This window comes from Corvus moneduloides, chromosome 9, assembly GCF_009650955.1.
Source record: "Corvus moneduloides isolate bCorMon1 chromosome 9, bCorMon1.pri, whole genome shotgun sequence".
NCBI lineage: Eukaryota > Metazoa > Chordata > Aves > Passeriformes > Corvidae > Corvus > Corvus moneduloides.
In genome coordinates this window covers 5,548,463-5,567,426 of record NC_045484.1, presented here as the reverse complement: position 1 = coordinate 5,567,426, position 18,964 = coordinate 5,548,463, and the positions used below count along the sequence as shown (strand labels likewise).

Below are 18,964 nucleotides of genomic sequence, written 5' to 3'. Positions count from 1 at the left end.
TGCAAGAAGCAGATTAGAATAGTATTTGTTTCAGTCAGGTAGTACTTAATTAAAATCTGAGCAAAAGCAACACAATAGAACATGACTCTTGGACACAGTGAAGATGATTCTTGGTATCTAACTGTGGACACATCATCAGTTTACTCATAAGCTGAAATTAAATACATTTTTTCTAACCAAATAGAATTTGCTGTTTAAGATGAGTTTGTTTTTTGTAGAACTTGGTGGTTTCCCAAATCCCTACATTTTAGCTGGCCACTTCATGTGCTTTGTGCTTGCTCTGCGCGTCTGGGTTTTTTTGAGGGAGCAAGATGCTATCCAGATAGTTGTTTATTTTCAGTGCTTGGTTGTTTTACTAGTTATTAGATCTTATTACATGAGTAGGGCGTGCTTACAAGCCTCTAAATAACATTTTAGCAGCCTGACAGTTTTGTTTTAAAATGTTTTAGCATTAATACATGCAGCTGACTGTTAAAGAGCTGCTTGCTATGGGCTTCTTTTCTTTTGCAGCACCTTGAAGACAGCTTTCTGTCTTCCTTATCCCTGTTAAAGCACATGAAGGCAAAAGAGAACACTCCTTCTCAAAGATGAAGCAAATTATAATTTACTTAACTTAACCACAGCCTCTGGAAAACAGAGTCTTAGATTAGAGCACTGTTTCTTTGGCCTGGGCAGGTTTTGGTGTCCATTTCAGTGTCCCAGAAGTTTTGCAGCTCTTCATCCTTAATAATAACTTCTTTTGCTTCTACTGTTTCTCTGCAGACGTCAGTGATGCTGCTGGTTGGGATTGTATTCCATTCTGACAATATTTTCTACCTGGAGACTGGATTGGTGGTCCCTGGGGGAAGCCAGGGACTTGTCTATTTAACCATCCTCCACTGTGGAGGTTGAAAACTGATAAAAAATTTGCCTTCTTGTGTGGAGGCTGTGTGGTCATCGTTCCTCCAAGCTGGCAGAAAGGAACGTGAGCTGGGAATTTCCTGGATGGCAACATGAAATATTAAGCAGTAGGCACCAGGCCAACCCATGCAGCTACTTTGAATGCAGTTTGAATTGTTCCATGTCCTCTGCTGTGCTAACCTCTACTTCTAATAATTTTTATGTGTATTGGTGCATTACAGCATTAACTTCTTGGTTAAATGTTTTTCCATTTTTTTCCGTTCCTCCCAATCCTAGTGATCTTGTGCATGTATGTGAAATGGTTCTGTTAACAACTCCATTGTACAAGAGCAGCGTTTGTATTTAATTTTTTTTTGGTCTCTTGACATTTGTGTGAAGGGAAAAATTATATTTATGGGTGGATAACTTGTGCTTTTATCAACAGACAGAAATTGCACTCTGCATTGTATAGTCTGACATTAATTCTCTCTGTTTGTAAAAGCACTGATGTACAGGAATGCTGCAGAGGAAATGAAATCCAGCCAATTCTTGTCTGCTTAGCAAGTCAGTCAAATAGTTCATTAATATTAGTCGGTTAATTAGGAGTGTCCTGATAATTAAGCCAAAATAAGCCAAAGGATTTTAAATAATGATTTGTTTTACCATGTAAACTACCAAGTTGCATAGTAGTAATAATTTGGTTTAAAGAGGTACTTCGAGTGCTTTGAATTTTGTGAGGCCATCAATTCAACTGGGTGTCCTGAGGGTCAAAGGGAGAGACTGGATGAGCATCTTTAACTCAGGAATTTCTACAACTGTTTTCAGGCTCTGCAGCTGCATTTGTAAACTGTCAGACTAAAGTTTATGCATAAGCTTGTCTTTGTAGGAGGGAGGGCAACTATGGAAAAAAACTGGTGAAGATCTTTAATGACCAACCCAGTTCCTACTTGAAGGCTGAAGGGGTGTGTGGGCCAACCTTGTTGTGGCCTTTACTGTCCCTGAAAGCTCAGGGGACCCAAGAACCAAGTCTGGTAACTGATCTCATTATCTGCTCTGTTATTTTTTAACAGTATTTTCTGTTGTCAATAACTTTGCAATCCCTACATATTTGTTCAGTGCTCTTAAATAACTTCTTCAGGTAATTTAAAGGACTGCATAGCTGACTGCTGTTGAGATGATCATGTCAAAGAGTGTTTTTCTTTAATTTATGCAGCAAATCATGAAATAAGTCATGGAATTCTAATGTGGTCGCAGATGATAAGGATAAGCCAACATTCAGTTATTTTCTGTCCCTCAACCTTTTGGAAATTGCAGGCTACAGACTGGGGATGCTTGTAGGGAAGGTGAGCTGGCAGTTATCAGTCAGGCCATTTCTTAAGTTTAAATTTTGATTCTTGCACCCTTCCCATCTTAACTGGTGTCTGTGCAGGAGCTGTGGTGGTGTGTGAGCTCCCAGGGCAGTCTGACTGCCTCATGCTGTGTGAGAAGTCCTCCAGCAGCAGCCAAGGTGTCCTGAGAAACTTGATTGCTGTCTTGGATGCCTTGAAGGAATTAGTGTTTTTGTCAGTGGCTTGACTTTCACAAGAGATCAGTCCTTAGGGGCTCTGGAGGCTCTGATTCCCTCTTTAGTTCATCTTGACTATTGCATACTTCATGTGTATATTTAGAGCAAATGAAAGAGGCAGGATCAGATGAATCTCCTGAAATATTTTCTGTTCTGCCACAAATCAGGCTTTGTTTTCTCTGCAATGCCTCTGTTAACTTGTTTGAGACTCTTATTTCTGTGGTCTGTTTTGGTTTCCTTGTGAATCTCTGTACTCCAATGCTGCTTTTTAGTCATGGATTTATTGCAGTTTTATTTCTGCTTTATGTATTAGACACAGCAAATGAGGAGACTGATTTTAAAGAAAGGCTTTGTTTTTCCTGAATTTTGAAACCTGATCAGTGTCTTTTGTGGTTTAACCCTTTAAAAGTTAAAGGGTGTAAAATTCCCTGTCACTTGCATGCCCATCTAGAAATGTCTTGTTGTGTTGCTGGGGGCTGCACTCTGCCCCGTGCAGCAAACCCTTCATGTGTGTTGGTGTTGGAACTGACGGGGATTTGGCTTTTTACTGGGTCAGTCCATGAAGTGCTGGAGTGGTGTGTGGCTCTGATATTTTGTCCTTACTCTCTTCCTTTTTCCTCTGCCTTTCCCAGGTGATGGAGAGTGAGGAGTTCATGCTGCTTCCTGCCAACCAGCTCATAGACATCATATCCAGTGATGAGTTAAACGTGCGCAGTGAAGAGCAAGTGTTCAACGCTGTGATGGCCTGGGTGAAATACAGCATTCAGGAGAGAAGACCCCAGCTGTCACAGGTAATCTTGGCCACAGGCTGCTTTATCCAGGGGGATATCCAGGGAGAAGAATGAGGGATGGTAGGGTGGTGCCACAGCACTTCTGAATGGTGTAAAGCCACCAAAATTCTCTCTGACTCCCACCTGTACTAGGTGGCTTGCACTGTCCCTTCATCTAGGCTGGAAGCTGCACTGGCCACAGCCTTCATTAGGGGCTTTGTTGGATTGTTCCCAGGTAGGACTTGCCAAACGAGCTCACTCAAGCAGTCTGTCCAGACAAGCTTGCCTGCACCGCTTTGAGAGTCGTATCAAAACCACAGTGGAGAAGAAAAAGCTTGTCTTGCTTTGCAGTGCTTCTTTAAGCTCTGCTGCTTAATTTGTGCCTCAGCTCTCATGATGTTACAGTGGAGCTTGTCAGAATGGTTTTGCTGGAATGTGATGCTTCATCGAAGCCAAGGCATTTCACAGAGCAGAACCCATTCTGACAAAGCTGTCAGCCCCAAAGCCTCTGAAGTCTCGGGCTGGCTGATCAAAAGAGGTGAGCGTCTGCCTGCCTCAGTGTTTCTGCTGTGGAAAGAGACATTAAATGCAACTTTATTTACTGGAAAGCTTTTGAAGATGGTTTTAAGTAAGCAAACCAAACTGGAAAAACCTGCTCTTCTCCAGGCAGCTTTTATGCTTTTATAACAGTTCTAAACCCTTGTGAAAGACATGTTGTTTCTTATTGTTCATTTACTCTGCAATACCACTCAGGTTTAAGAGAGCTAAGTGGTTGATAAAACCACTAACTTAACTAGTGTTCTGGCAGATGTGTTGACATCTGTAATTTTCTAAAGGTTTCCAGCTGTGACCTTGTTTTCAGCTGTTAGTAGAGCCAGTAGATTGTCCCTTTTCAAAGACTGATTTTCTTCTGGGTATCTAAACTGGGATATTGAAAAGACAAATGTGCTGTGAGACAAGCTGCATTTAACTAAAATTCTGTTGTTTTCCATTTGGCTGCCTGCATCTCTGTGGGTGTCTGTGGTTTACCATAGATGTTTTGGTTTGTGTTTTAGGTCCTGCAGCATGTCCGTCTGCCCCTGCTGAGTCCCAAGTTTCTTGTGGGTACAGTGGGTTCTGATCCACTCATTAAGAGCGATGAGGAATGCAGGTAAATCTCCTCAGCCATCTACAGAATTAGATAATGTTGTCCTCTGAAACTGTGCTCGTTTGTCACTGGTAAATGGGTGATGCCTCACAATTTCATCTTTGGCAACTGGGAGGATAGGAGAAGCAAGAACACTTGTTTTCTATTTGCATAATAGTCACTGGCATGCCCTGGAAGTGGTTTTGTTCTTTCAAGTTTTCAGTGTAATAGCAAACTTTGAGTGTGCAGTTTGACTGTTGGTAAAAAACCTTTCAGTGTATTGTTTTTCATTTTGCCTTTTTTTTTCCCCATCTAGTCATGGCTTTTTATTGTAGGTTAGCTCTTGCATGTCTTTCATGGTGATCTCAGTGGGATCTAAAGTAGCTTTTCTGTGTAGAATGTCTGCACTTTGATAACTGAATTGGAGTCTGGGATTAGAGTCTGCTCTTTCCCACACGGATAACTCAGGGAAGTTATCATTTTCTCCTCTTATGATATGAGTCTCACCTTTCTGGTTCTACAGAGTTCTGTATCATCCACAAAGCACATGATTTATCTTGTGCATATTGTAAAGAAGTTCAGGGCATAGGCTAAATTGTTCTCTTCCTGAATAAGCATTCATGCTGGGGGAATTCCACATTCATAGAGGGAAGGAGGACTTTTTTGTTCTTTTTTGTTTTATTCAAGGGTTTGGAGTATTAGAATTAGTCCAGGTGGCAAGTAATGAATGGATGGACAGTGTGAGCTGGCCAGAACTGATGGAGAAAATTTTCATCAGAGGGGTACTATCTCCATCTGTTGGTCATGTGTGTATTACGTATTTGTGTGCTTTCCAACTCCTGTTCTGTTGTGAGGCAAAATCACTGACTGTTAAGTTTTAGATTGAGGCAGATTGGGTGTTTCTTTTCTGCACAGTAAGCCTGACAAATCTCTTGTCACAGTTTTTTTTATCAGTCTTTTTATAGCAAGCTGTATCTGTTATTAACTCTGGCCAAATACTGGTACTGATTTGCTTCTGTCACTGTGTCAGTGGCTTGTAAACCGATGACTATTTAGGTGTCAGTCTACGTTTAACTGGAGCTGTTTATGCTGTTCTCATGTGACTTGTGAATACCTGAGGTGCATGACTAGTGCTGGCTGCTCTTCCCATCAGTTCTGATTCGCCCCTTCTCCTGAGACTGAGCTCTGAGGGTTAATATTTTCCTGTCTTGCATAGGGATCTGGTGGATGAAGCCAAAAACTACCTGCTGCTGCCCCAAGAGCGGCCACTGATGCAGGGACCGCGAACAAGGCCACGCAAACCCATCCGCTGTGGAGAGGTACTCTTTGCAGGTGTGTGTTTCTGCAGGTGTGTGTGTGGTGTCAGCAGGAGATGGTGGAGGGTCTAGAGGGTCATATGAGGAGTGGCTGAGGTCACTTGGTCTGTTCTGCCTGAAGAAGAGACTGAGAGGAGAGCTCATCACAGTTTACAACTTCCTTGTGAGGGGGGAGAGGAGGGGCTGACACTGATCTCGGCTCTCTGGTAACCAGCAATAGAACCTGAGGGAATGGCCTGAAGCTGTGTCAGGGAGGCTTAAGTTGGATATTAGGTAAAGGCTCTTCAACCAGAGCAGAATCTGGCATTGGAACTGACTCCCCAGGGCAGTGGTCACAGCACCAAGCCTGACAGAGCTCAAGAAGCATTTGGACAATACTCGCAGGCACATGGTGGGATTCTTGGGGCTTTGCTATGCAGGGCCAGGAGCTGGACTTTGATCCTTCCAACTCAGGATGTTCTGATTCTATGTATTTTTCCCGCCAGCTTAGGCCAGGAGACTCCAGGCAGGATTTTGTGGTGGTGGTGTTCCCATAAAGCCAGTATTCACAACCTATTTCTGATGTGACCTGTGCATTAATATTTGAAAGTTTGAATTAACTTACACTTCCCTACTTGCGTGATTTCTTTGGTGCTGTGTATGCCACAGTATTTCCAAACTTCAGTTAACGCTCTTGAAAATCTCATTCTGTTTTGTAATTACAAACCTCAGAAGGAGTGACTTAGAGATGGGTTAAGGCTGCAAGAGTGATTTGTGCCAGGAGCACACACAGTATGTGAGCTTGGTGAGTATTTTTGTGACCCTGTTTTTTGTGTTTGGCTGTAGTGGGGGGCTGGTGCAGCGGGGACGCGATTTCCAGCGTGGAGCGCTATGACCCCCAAACTAACGAGTGGAGGATGGTGGCTTCCATGAGCAAGAGGCGCTGTGGCGTCGGGGTCAGCGTCCTGGATGACCTCCTCTATGCTGTGGGAGGCCATGATGGCTCCTCTTACCTTAACAGTGTAGAAAGGTAGGTCTCCATAAGGCCCCTGTGCAGAACTTTAGCTCTGAATGTTTAAACCTGGGTGCAGCCTCTTAGGAATGAGTTCATTTTGCCGAGTGTGTTCTCATTTCCTCCTCCCTTGCACACCCCTGGTGCAAAACACTTTGTGTCACTTTATCCTGAGCTTAATGGGACGAGCCAAAGCCTCTGGTATAAGGAAGGAATCTCTAGGAGATGGGTCTGGATGTAATTGGTGGGAGGAGTGGTGATCCTGGTTAACCTTCTTTGCAATTGCGGGTTTGTTTTTAGCGTTGTTGAGGAAGGTGAGGTTACAGTGAGCATTTCTTAGATGCTGAGGGAAAGATCCTGGAATTTTATTGTGAAGTGGCAACTGGAGAATTAAGGAACATTAGAAGAAGGAAAGTAGGTCAGTTTTAGGCATGTGAAAGATTAAAGTCAAACAAGTTTTACCAAGCTTCCTGTTTCTGGGAGCTGCATAGGGCAATTCCCATGCCTGAAAGCCACATGACTCAAGCTCTCCTACTGCTCTAAATCCTGGCCCTGTAACAAATCCAATAAGCTGTACAAATACCTCCTCCCATCTCAAGACTCCCCTTCTTCCCACCTCTCTCCTTGAATGCTTCCAACTTCACAAATTATGAGCCTAGCCTTATATCTCCCATGTCCTGCACTTCCTTGCTATGCACGTATTTCTTTGTCTCTGGATTCCCAAGTCCATTTGGTTCCTTCATATTTTATCTGGAAGTGTGGGTCCCAGTGCTGGCTGAGTTCCTGTATGAACTGCAGGGAACAGAGCAGAGTTAACTCTGGCTGCTGCTCTTTGCTGCAAGTTACCACATGCCAGCCAGTCTCTCTCAGGAACCTGAGCCTTTGATCTTCAGCTTGATTCATTCCAACCTGCAGTTTGAACATACCTGGAGTAACATGTACTGGATGCATTATATCACCTCAGGGCTTTTATCCAACTTAAAAAGAGCTGTGTTGCAGTTGAAGCTCAGGATAGGCAAGTTTCACAGCCTTAGTAGCTCCCAAGCATGGGAGAGTCTGAAGCAGACCTAGGCAGGTAATTTGTGCTGTTTGGTGTGTTTTTCCAGGTATGATCCAAAGACCAATCAGTGGAGCAGTGATGTGGCTCCCACCAGCACCTGCAGGACCAGTGTTGGGGTAGCAGTTCTTGGAGGTTACCTCTATGCTGTGGGTGGCCAAGATGGTGTCTCTTGTCTCAACATCGTGGAAAGGTACTTTTTAATTACAAAAAGAAAAAAAAAAGTGGGGCACAGTGAGAAAGAAGGTCTCTTAGAGGGTGCAGCTGATGCAGACAAGCTGGAGAGAAGATAGGAACTGTACAAATCTTACAGGGATTTTTGTTTGGAGAGAATAAAGTCAGTATTCCTGCCCCTTTGTGAAGATGTCAGCACTTCAACAAGCTCTGGTGTTTATTATTTTGCCAGGTATGATCCGAAAGAAAACAAATGGACTCGAGTGGCTTCCATGAGCACCAGGCGCCTGGGAGTGGCGGTGGCTGTGCTGGGAGGCTTCCTCTATGCTGTGGGAGGCTCTGATGGAACATCTCCTCTCAATACTGGTATGCCTTTTGCTGTCCCTTAATCCCAGTCAGCGCTCGTCCTGGTACCGGGGAGTCCTTCATGTCCCCAGATGGCTGTTGAATATCTTAGTGATCAGTTTGTGGAGATTTTTGCTTCTTTAAATATTGTTTTGCCGTACAATAATTCACTCTCCAGGTTTGTGAGCCCCTATTACCTGGTTGCGTGTCATATTTTTACTTTCTCAGTGCTGTGTTTGGCAGTATGTCCTGAATATGAGGCTTTGATTGTTTGCATAGCAGTTGCAAACACTTTTTTTTTTTTTTTTTTTTTTAAATTCCTGCAGCAGCCATTTTCTGCTGTAGGAAGGAAAGTGCCAAAGGTAAAACTGCTGCAGGTCAATTTGTAGCATTGCCAGCTCCCTCTTGAGTGTAGATCTGAATGTGATTGATTGTGTAGGGCTGAAGACAGGAGAGAGACTAGCAAGAGTTCTTTAGAAGGATAGAGAGAGCAAACAGGGTCATGGCATTTTTGGTGTGTGGTAGTTGGGTTCAAAAGCGCTGTACCCACTGCCTGCCAACCCTGTTGACCAAAGACCTTCCTTTCCTCTACAGTGGAACGCTACAACCCCCAGGAGAACCGCTGGCACACGATTGCCCCCATGGGCACGAGGAGAAAGCATCTGGGCTGTGCTGTGTACCAGGACATGATCTATGCTGTGGGAGGCAGGGATGACACCACAGAGCTCAGCAGTGCTGAGAGGTACAACCCACGCACCAACCAGTGGTCTCCCGTGGTCGCCATGACGTCCCGGCGGAGTGGAGTGAGTGGAGCTTGATGGGCTTGTCCATGCCACGCATCACCATGTGGGGAGAGCACAGGGTGGAGTGTCAGTCTGCTTGTGGGGAAAGCACAGGGCAGGGTGTCATTGCAGTCTTGTGGTTAGGCCACTGGGCAGTGTCAGTTTTGTTGTGGGGAGAGCACAGGATGAAGTGTCAGTCTCCTCATAAGGCTCTCCTGCTTTCTCTGCATCTTCACCTCTTTACTGTGAGGGAAAAAAGTTTGCAAAAACTCTCCAGCACGACTGGAGAGTAGAGGATGAAGAGATAGTCAAGCCATGCCACAGACAGGTGTTTAGGATGGGGAAATGAGTCATTTGAGAGTGTTTTAAATATTTTTGGCCTCTTACATGCAGTCAACTAAGCCTGAAGCAAAGGAGCTTTTAGGTGACATAGCCGTATTTGGTGTGAGATACCATTAAAGAATGCTATCAAAATTAGTACCTGGATCTCTCTGGATGAATTTGGAGATGAAAACACCCACTTGCTCAGAGGAAAAAGCTGGGAAACTGGGTGTGTGTTTAGATACATATTCCAGCAAACATTGCCTTGAGGTGTGTGTGGGAACAGGGTTCCTGGGCTTTCACTTAGGCTGTTACCGCTCCTCAGTGAATCCTGTGAGTGGCAGCGTGTTCCCATCAACTGCTGATCGTGGTGGTTTCTTGTGAACAGCAGATTACTACAGTGTTTTCAGGTGTCATGATGTTTGGACAGATGCAAATTATATGAATGTTTATCATTGGATATTAGATTATGTAGTGAAGAGAGGATTAATTCTATCTGTGTTAGTGTTTCAGTGTCTGGTGAGGCAAGTATGAATCGCAGTTTGAGCAACTACTGGTATTGGAGGCAGAGAGCACGTATTTATTTCCGTTCTCCGAGCACAGAGTATGCTGTCCAACACTGTCCACTTTAGTTTCTGATTAGACATTGACCTTTTATAAGCTATTTCTGTATTTGCTTTCTGTAGAAACTGCTAAACACATGCAGCTGTATCTGCAGCTCTTCTGCATCTTCCGATTTCCTCAAAGCCAAAACAAGGACAATTTTACATTGTGTACCTTCACTTTTCTCTGTTATACTCCATGTTTACCACTGGAAGTGATCATGGTTTTGATGTTCCAGTGTTTTTGTGCTTCTGCAGAAAGGCTAAATAGAAAGTCTGGAGGCCAAGGTGCTTACAGATGGTCCAAGCCCCAGCCTGAGAAGTTTGGGACCAGGGGCTTACCTGTGGTTCTGCTACTTTAGCCAAATATTGTGGGCTGGTAGATATTCTGGTGCATACATGTCACACTTGGGTAAGAATTTCAGTCCAGAGCAAAAGTTTTTGTATGAAAAAGGTTTAGATTCTCATGTATTTATCATCATTCAAATGGTTCTACTTCTTCTAGCTGGCAATAAGGTAATTCTCTATTCTGAGATACATATTTAACCTTCCATGGTTCATTTTTTAGGGTATTTTATTTGTGCCATGCCCTAAAGAAAAAAAACCCCAACCCTCTCCTGCAGACTGCCTTTCACCAAACATGGTTATTAAATCCTTTTATTAACGTTTTCATTATAACCCTTTTTTTCAGGACATCCCAGCTAAGTAGCTACTGTCTGATGGCTGTTTTGCAGGTTGGCCTGGCTGTGGTGAATGGACAGCTAATGGCAGTGGGGGGCTTTGATGGCACAACGTACCTGAAGACCATTGAGGTGTTTGATCCAGATGCTAACACATGGAGGTAATTTGAATTTGGGAGACAATCAAATAGTGGAATCTAGCTGGAGCTGTCCCAGGCAAATTAGGAATGTGGTACACACCATAACAGAGAACTCGGGTAGGGTAGAATCATCACAGTGCTCACTTTGTGGCTTGTTGCCTTGCATGAAAGTATAAGAAAGAATCACATCTTGAAAAATATCTCAGTATTCCAATTCTGTTCTTTTTGGGCTGAGTCTCTCCTGCTTCCCAATAAAACTGAGCTTGTCCTTAGCAGAAGGAACTCACAGCCACCATGTAGAATTTGGCCTGTTCACTTCTTGATTTCAAGCTGAGGCAATGATTCCTGAATCCTTTTGGCAGAGCTGAAACACTTCAAGCATATGATGTTATTCCCCTTAAAATCAGCAAGATTCAGCCACTGGAAGAATGTCCAAGCTGAGACAAATAATATGAAATTGCTGATCAAAATATATACGGAGCAGAAAAGAAGAGGGAAAATAGCCTTTCTAGTCATAACTATACTTAAAAACAATTGCTTGTGTATTTATTCCCAAATGTAATTAGCATAAAGTATCAAGCTCCTATGGCTATTCTTGCTTCTGTGGTCATCTGGCAAGGGGAATAGAAAGAAATTAATGTCCTTATTCTTACTAGTGATAGTAGTAGTTTAACCCTTCACTGATAAAAAAAGCTGTCATGAGCAGCATAGCTCACCTTGTTTGGTGAGCTATGGATCCACAGGATCTTTTGAACTGCTGAGGAAACCAGCTGAGTAGAGAATAGTACATACATCAGATTCCTAAGTGCAATGGTTTCAGCTACTCCCTGTGACAGTAATGGGATGTCCAGAGTTAGGAGTTACTGCCTGGCAGACATTCATACAGTTTGGGAGATTATTCAAAGTATTGTTAGCTTGTGGTTTTTTTCTCCACTGAATTCAATACAGCTGACCAGCTTCTGTGGTCTTCCCTTTCTTTTGTTTCTTGCCCCATGAAGATATTTTTTATTTGTGCAGCTTGACTGAGAAACTATTCCGATGCAATTTGGCTTTAACAAATCGCACTGGTAGAAGCTGTTTGGAGAACTTGCTTCTCCTATTTCTGCCAGCAGACTCCAGTGGCACAGAGGGGAATATGCAGCTGGAGTATGTAGGGATCCAATATCCCTATGAAATGCAGACACCACTGCAGTCAACAGATGGTGCTTGGGATGTGTCATATCTTGGTTGTATCAGCTGAATGTAGGGGTTTAGAAATATAAATTAAATTAGTTGAATTGTGAGGACTAAGCCTAGTCATGTGTTACCCAAAATGTAGCCTAAGGTCAGCTACAGCCTACAAAGTATTTTTCTATCTTGCACATTACCAGAGAGGGAGAAGGAAGTATTTATTTGAGTAACAGAAATTTGGTTGTCAAACAAGTGTCGCTGTTGTCCGCAGGGACGGCAAGATGAACGACACAGAAGTCAAGTACAGGATAGAATGGGATTATTTAATTAATTACAGACTCGTTTATATAGCTTTGTTTGCAAGAGTGGTATAATATTATTGGGTGCTTGATCATCCACCTCCCAGAGTGATTGGCTGAAGGGGTACGACACTCATTTCAAAATATTTTTCCCAGTGTGGAAAACAGGACTGTGCATAACAAGTTTGCACCTGTGAGATAAAGTCTTGGTTTACAAAACCGTCTACACTGTTTTCAGCTAGCTTGTGTGAGAAAGGAGACTTTCACAAGCAGCTGTAAAAAGTAGGAAAATTTCTCTGCCAGCTTTTTTAGCATCTACAAAAAAGCAGCAGTTTCTGTTCTGAGAGAGAAAGGCATGAGCAAATACAGCTGTTAACTTCTGAAGTGTGTGAGGTGGGTGCTACACAACTTCTTCTTCACAGCCCACTTTAAGCAGGCATTAATAATGGTCTAGTTGTGCTTACGTGGCCTGGTTCAGTCCCCATGCCACCTCCCAAGTGTGCTCCAAAGGGTTGGTGTCCTCATGGAGGATGTGATCCAGTGTGTGACGCTGGAATGTTGTCTCCATAGGTTGTACGGCGGGATGAACTACCGGCGGCTGGGTGGAGGCGTGGGGGTTATCAAAATGACACACTGTGAATCCCATATATGGTAAGCTTCCAGAGGGAGGGAGTCCCCTGGCTTCTCATTCTTAGAAAAACTGAAGAGACTTGTTGACACTGGACCTCTTTGCAGCTCTAGTATGCACGGTCTAGATCCAATGTAACTCTTTGCCGGTGAACTCCTTCTATGGAATTATAAAAATGGACTTCTGTGAGTGTGCCCAGCGGGAGACCACGTTGTCAGACTCCAGGGAACCACTGGACAAAAGTAGAAGTATTCCTTATGTCCGTGTTTTTTCTAAATAGTTCTACATTTTTTGAATAAACCAACACGTTAACAGTTACTGTAGCGTAAAGGATGGTGATGTAGAGCCTACACTCTGTACTTAGGAGTCTGACCAGGAGGAGGGAGCAGTGGGTGTGGCAGCTGTTTGGTGGGTGAAAGAGAAAAAGTGATACAGAAGACAATGTTTTTGCCTTATTTACAAAGAGCTTCAAAAAAAAGTGCTTGACCTGCAAGATGCCACCTTTGCACAGAGTATATTTATTTTTTCATTTGATTTGTATCATGTATTTCCTTTGTATCGCTCACAGCGATGATTCCAGCTTTTTATATACATCTCTATGTGTGCATATATATATATGTATTTTATATATATATGTATATGTGTGATTTGAATTTCAACCAGCTGGTGGTTTGGGCAGGGCTGTGTCCTGCCAGCTACTGTGGTTCCAACCCTTGTGGTATGATTTGAGGTCTCTTAGAGGAGAGCCGTGGGATGGGTACCCTGAGTGTCTTTTCAGAATTGAGCCTCTAATCTCTCTATTGAATCAGTGAAGCGCCCAAAAAGGGTGAGAGGAAAAAGGTTTCAAACGATGCCTTTTTACTGTACAAAAGTTCAGCTTTTGTCTCTCCCCTGTATGTGAACCTGTGCTGGTTTGAAGGTAAACTAGCTGGAGAAATTAACCCCCACACAAATACCTTGGAAGAGATTTCAAGTCAGAGTTACAATTTAATAGAAAGATTATAATAAATGCAGTGAATACAGAAAGTCTAGCTTAAAACCTCCAGAGTACAACCTGACATCCTGTTGGTCAGGGTGGCGGTAGCAGTCCCAATTAAACGGTAGTTGCAGTCCCATTGGAGTGATGGATGTGGTCTTGTCAAAAGCAGTGGTCCTGTGAAAAGGTCTGGTCCTTCTCTGGATGTCCAGTGGTGGTGGCTGTGTCCAAGTCCCCAAACCCCCAGATTCTATACCCTCCAAGTCCAGGCAGGAATGTTCAGTCCCTCCCTCAGGGCAGGGAGTTTCACAGTGGAACAATGTAATCCTATGAGTCATAGGACATTTTGGGGAGTCCTTGATGACCCATTGGCAGAGATGACCCCCCTTAGGCTGGGTGTAGTTGTCACTTTGTGAAGACAAAGAGAACACTACCCAGCTCACAGCTGTTACAAATGGCCCACCATTAACACTTCATCAGGAATAGTGTAGATGAGTGTAGAATACATGGTTTGGCTACACCCATACTGGTACTTTCTCCTGCAACCTCGACATTATCCACCCCTTATTCTACAGCATCTACACCATGCCCAAATATACTTCTTTATATTCATACATATGTATACAATGAAACATTAGAGACAGTTCCCACCCAGAATTATGTCCCCTTAAAGTACACAAGGGGTTTCCTGATCTTTCTGCATTAGCCACCAATTGTAATCAGGTCCTTGAGCAAAAACAGTCCCACCTCTGCGTTTGCTTTTGCCTGAAGTGAGACTAATCCAAGCAGTCTTTCCTAACATACCTCTCATATGTACCACAGGGACTTTATCTCCATCTAAAGTATACAGGGATTCTGACTAGGCAGGACCAGCTTGATTAACGGAGCCTTGGCTGTTGACCAGCCAGTGGCCTTTGCCAAATGCAGCTCCCAGTTTTTGAAGGTCTCCCCACCCAGTGCCTTCAAGGTGGTTTTAAGCAGGCCATTGCACTATTCAACTTTCCCGGTGGCTGGTGCATGGTGGGGAATGTGGTACACCCACTCAATGCCATGTTCCCTAGCCCAGGTGTCTATGAGGCTATTCTTGAAATGAGTCCCATTGTCCAACTCAGTTCTTTTGGGGTTGCCATGTCTCCACAGGACTTGCTTTTCCAGGCCCAAGATGGTGTTCTAGGCAGTAGCATGAGGCACAGGGTAGGTCTTGAGCCCATCCAGTGGTTGCTTCTACCGTGGTCAGAACATAGTGCTTGCCTTGACGGGTTTGGGGAAGGGTGACGTAGTCAATTTGCCAGGCTTCCCTATACCTATACTTTGACTACTGTCCACCGTACCACAGAGGCTTCACCTGCTTGGACAGTTTGATTGCAGTGCAGGTCTTGCAGCTGGGATGACCTGTGAGATGCTGTCCATGGTTAAGTCCACCCCTTGGTCACGGGCCCATCAGTATGTTGCATCTTGTCCCTGATGACCAGAGGCATCATGGGCCCAACGAGCTAGAAATAATTCTCCCTGTGCTGCCAGTCCAGATCCACTCATGATACTTTCACCTTGGCAGCTCGGTCCACCTGCTCATTGTTACAATGCTCTTCATTAGCCCGACTCTTGAATACGTGTGCATCCACATGTCGGACTTTCACAGTCAGCCTCTACCTGACCGGCGATGTCCTGCCAAATCTCAGCGGCCCAGATGGGTTTCCCTCTGCACTGCCAGTTGGCCTTTCTCCAGCAATCGCCACAGAGCATTAGCTACCAGCTACGAGTCAGTGTAGAGATAGAGCCTTGTCCACTTCTCTCACGCGGTGATATCCAAAGCCAGCAGCATGGCTTTTAACTCTGCGACCTGACTCGATCCACCTTGTCCCTTGGTAACTTGTGCAACTCGTCATGGGGGGTCCATACTGCAGCTTTCCATTTCTGGTTTGTTCCTACAATTCAGCAGGAACCATCAGTGAAGAGGGCATATTGCCTTTCATTCTCTGGTAGTTGGTTATATGGTGGGCCCTCCTCAGCACGTGTTACCTGCTCTTCTTCTTCTGGTCCAAAACTCTCACCTTTGGGCCAGTTTGTTATGATTTCCAGAATCCCAGGATGATTAGGATTTCCTGTCCGGGCTCGCTGTATGATCAGCACAATCCACTTGCTCCACATGGCATCAGTGGCATGATGCATGGAAAGAACCTTTCCGTTGAACGTGCAGCCTAGCACTGGCAGTCAGGGTGCCAGAATGTACTAGTTTGAAAACAAACCAGTGGGAGGCACCAAGTCAGAATAACAATTTAATGGAAATTAAAGAAAAGGGGAAAAAAAAGGCAAAAGAAAACACTGTCAAACTGACAGAGTCAAGGTACAACCTGACACCCTGTTAGGCAGGGTGGTGGTAGCAGTCTGGTAGAATGGTGGCTGCAGTCCTCTGAAGCAGTGATCCTGTAGTAAAACAGTCTGCTCTTCCTCAGGAAGTCCAATGGTGGCTGTGTAGCTCCTGTCCTCTGGAAATCCAGTGGGAAGCCGGTGTCTCTGGTGTTCAGCCTCAGATTATATCCATGATGGGATGCTTGGTTCCTCCCTCTGGGCGGAGCATCTCACAATGGGGTAACGAGTCATGAGGCAAAGTGTTGATTAGGCTCATTAACAGAAGATAGTCCGGAGGGAGTTATCTCTGAGTCAGGCGGCAGGACAATGATGGGCAATTAACAGAAAGATAGTCTGGGGGGAGGAGGCAAGGAAACACTGCCCCACCTGATTTCAACAGCTGATGGGGATGGTAATAGAATACACTGCAACCCAGGACACAGAAGCAGCTCTGCTTTCAGTACCAGTCACTTCTGAGGCGGCTTGAACCCTTTCATAAACTGTGAGAATCTCCTCAGTTGGGGTATAGCTGGCCTCAGATCCTTTGTATCCCCGACTCCAGGACCCCAGCAATTGTCCTCAGGTCTCCCAGGTCCCTTCTGCCAGAAGCTCCAGGAAGGACCATTCTCCTTGGCTGCAGTGTAGAACACATTTTTTACATCCTACCCTGTCCTGACTGGCCCAAGGGCTCCTGCATGGGCAATCTCGTACTTAATTTGTTCAAAAGCTTGTTGTTGTTCAGGGCCCCACTGGAAATAATTGTTTTTTGTGTCATGAGATAGAGAGGGCTTACAATTGTGCTGTACTCTGGGATATGCATCTTCCAAAAGCCCACGGCTCCTAGGAAAGCCTGTGTTTCTTTCTTGGTCAGTGGGGACATAGCTACTATATTGTTAATCACTTCCATTGGGATCTGGTGATGTCCATCTTGCCACTTCTCTCCTAGAAACTGAATTTCTTGAGCAGGTCCCTTAACCTTACTTCGCTTCATGGCAAAAGCAGCTTTCAGGAGAATCTGGATATTCTTTCCTTTCTCAAAGACTTCCCCTGCTGTGTTCCCCCATACTATGATTTCATCTATATACTGTAGACGGTCCGGAACCTCACCCTTTTCCAGTGCAGTGTGGTTCAGCCCATATGGCAGATGGTGGGACTGTGCTTCCACCCCTGAGGCAGTTGGTTCTAGGTGTATTGCATACCCCTCCAGGTGAAGGCAAACTGGGGCCTGCACTCTGCTGCCAGAGCAGTGGAGAAAAATGCACTGGCAGTATCGATGGTTGCGTACCACTTTGCTGCCTTGGATTCCAGCTCATACTGAAGCTCCAGCATGTCTGGTACGGCAGCACTGAGTGGTGGCGTGACTTCATTTGGGCCACGGTAATACACCATCGGTCTCCATTCTCCACTGGACTTATGCACTGGCCATATAGGGCTGTTAAAGGGTGAGCAAGCCTTGCTGACCACTCCTTGGCTCTCCAGCTCACAAATCATCTCATGGGCAGGAACCACAGAGTCTCTGTCGGTGCGGTATTGCTGACGGTGCACTGTTGCTGTGGCGATTGGTACCTGTTGTTCTTCAATCCTCAACAGTCCCACAGCAGAAGGGTCATCTGAGAGACCAGGCATGGTATTCAGTTCTCTGATGTCTTCTGTCTCTAGAGCAGCTATCCCAAAAGCACAGCAATGTCTTTTTGGGTCTCGGAAATACCCATTTCTGAGATAGTCTATGCCAAGGATTCATGGGGCCTCTGGGCTGGTCATGATGGGATGTTTCTGCCACTTGTTCCCGGTTAAACTCACTTCAGCTTCCAGTACAGTCAGCTACTGGGATCCTCCTGTCACCCCAGAAATGGAAATGGGTTCTGCTCCCACATACCTTGATGGCATCAGGGTACACTGAGCGCCGGTGTCAACCAAAGCCATATATCTTTGTGGGTCAGATGTGCCAGGCCATTAGATCCACACAGTCCAAAAGACCTGATTGTCCCTTTCTTCTACCTGGCTAGAGGTAGGAGCATGTGTACCCTCTAATCCTGGCTATGGTACACATTGTTCTCCTCCTGTAATTATGACTTTGAGGTCCCTTCAAGAGGATCAGTCATATCATTCCTGTACTGCCTGGAGTCTTGTCCATGAGAGACCAGAGCAGCATTGACCCTGATGAACTTCTTGTGGTAGATGTTCCTCTCTTCAATTCACACACCCAGGCTGCTAAGGAAGAGGTGGGTTTTCCATCTCACTCCCTCATGTCTTCTCCATGCTCCTGAAGGAAAACCATAGGTTACCTCATGGAGTGTATCCTCTCTCGTTGGCTGGGGGATACCTGCTCCTAAGGGCAGAGACTCTTGTTGGTGCTGGTGAGATGTGGTAAATTCCTTCCTCAAGCTCCTTTTTCAGTTTCTGGTGGCCTTCTTCAATTTTCTCTTCCAAGCTCTGGACATGCTCAGCCAGCTTTGTTTCCACGGATGAGACATGGGTGCATTACGGGGCTGTGACAGTGTCCTCATAAATTCTCAAGTTTGTTGACCAAGATGCCCACCCTGTCCTCACCTTCCCCCCATTGCAGCATCACCAGGTAACGGGAGTACATCTCTGGTCCAAGCTGTGCAAATTTCAGCCACATTTGTGACGTGCACTGGACACCATTTGGGCTCTTGGGGAATCCCTCGTCTTCTGAGAAAATGATCTCCAGCACAGCCAATTCCCTCAGGCACCAGATACCTTGTTCCATTCTGCTCCATTTTCCTTGGTGCACCTGGAGGTCTTCTTTACAAAGGTACCTGTCCCTTACGCTT

At 44.9% G+C, this 18,964-nt stretch overlaps 1 protein-coding gene across 14 annotated transcripts in view; it reads left to right on the top strand.

Moving 5' to 3' along the window:
- KLHL20 (kelch like family member 20) overlaps positions 1-18,964 on the top strand; it is a 32,324-nt gene that overhangs the window by 10,324 nt on the left and 3,036 nt on the right. For 10 of the 14 annotated variants that reach the window (XM_032117883.1, XM_032117874.1, XM_032117882.1 and 7 more), the window contains 9 exons: positions 3,076-3,234; positions 4,269-4,363; positions 5,556-5,671; positions 6,481-6,664; positions 7,753-7,896; positions 8,110-8,243; positions 8,817-9,025; positions 10,662-10,768; positions 12,787-12,867. In XM_032117883.1, the coding sequence (XP_031973774.1) occupies positions 3,076-3,234; positions 4,269-4,363; positions 5,556-5,671; positions 6,481-6,664; positions 7,753-7,896; positions 8,110-8,243; positions 8,817-9,025; positions 10,662-10,768; positions 12,787-12,867 (1,229 nt within the window). Of the gene's footprint in view, positions 1-3,075; positions 3,235-4,268; positions 4,364-5,555; positions 5,672-6,480; positions 6,665-7,752; positions 7,897-8,109; positions 8,244-8,816; positions 9,026-10,661; positions 10,769-12,786; positions 13,764-18,964 lie in introns of those variants that run through there. The other 4 variants (XM_032117878.1, XM_032117884.1, XR_004241780.1 and 1 more) reach the window with 3 other exon arrangements.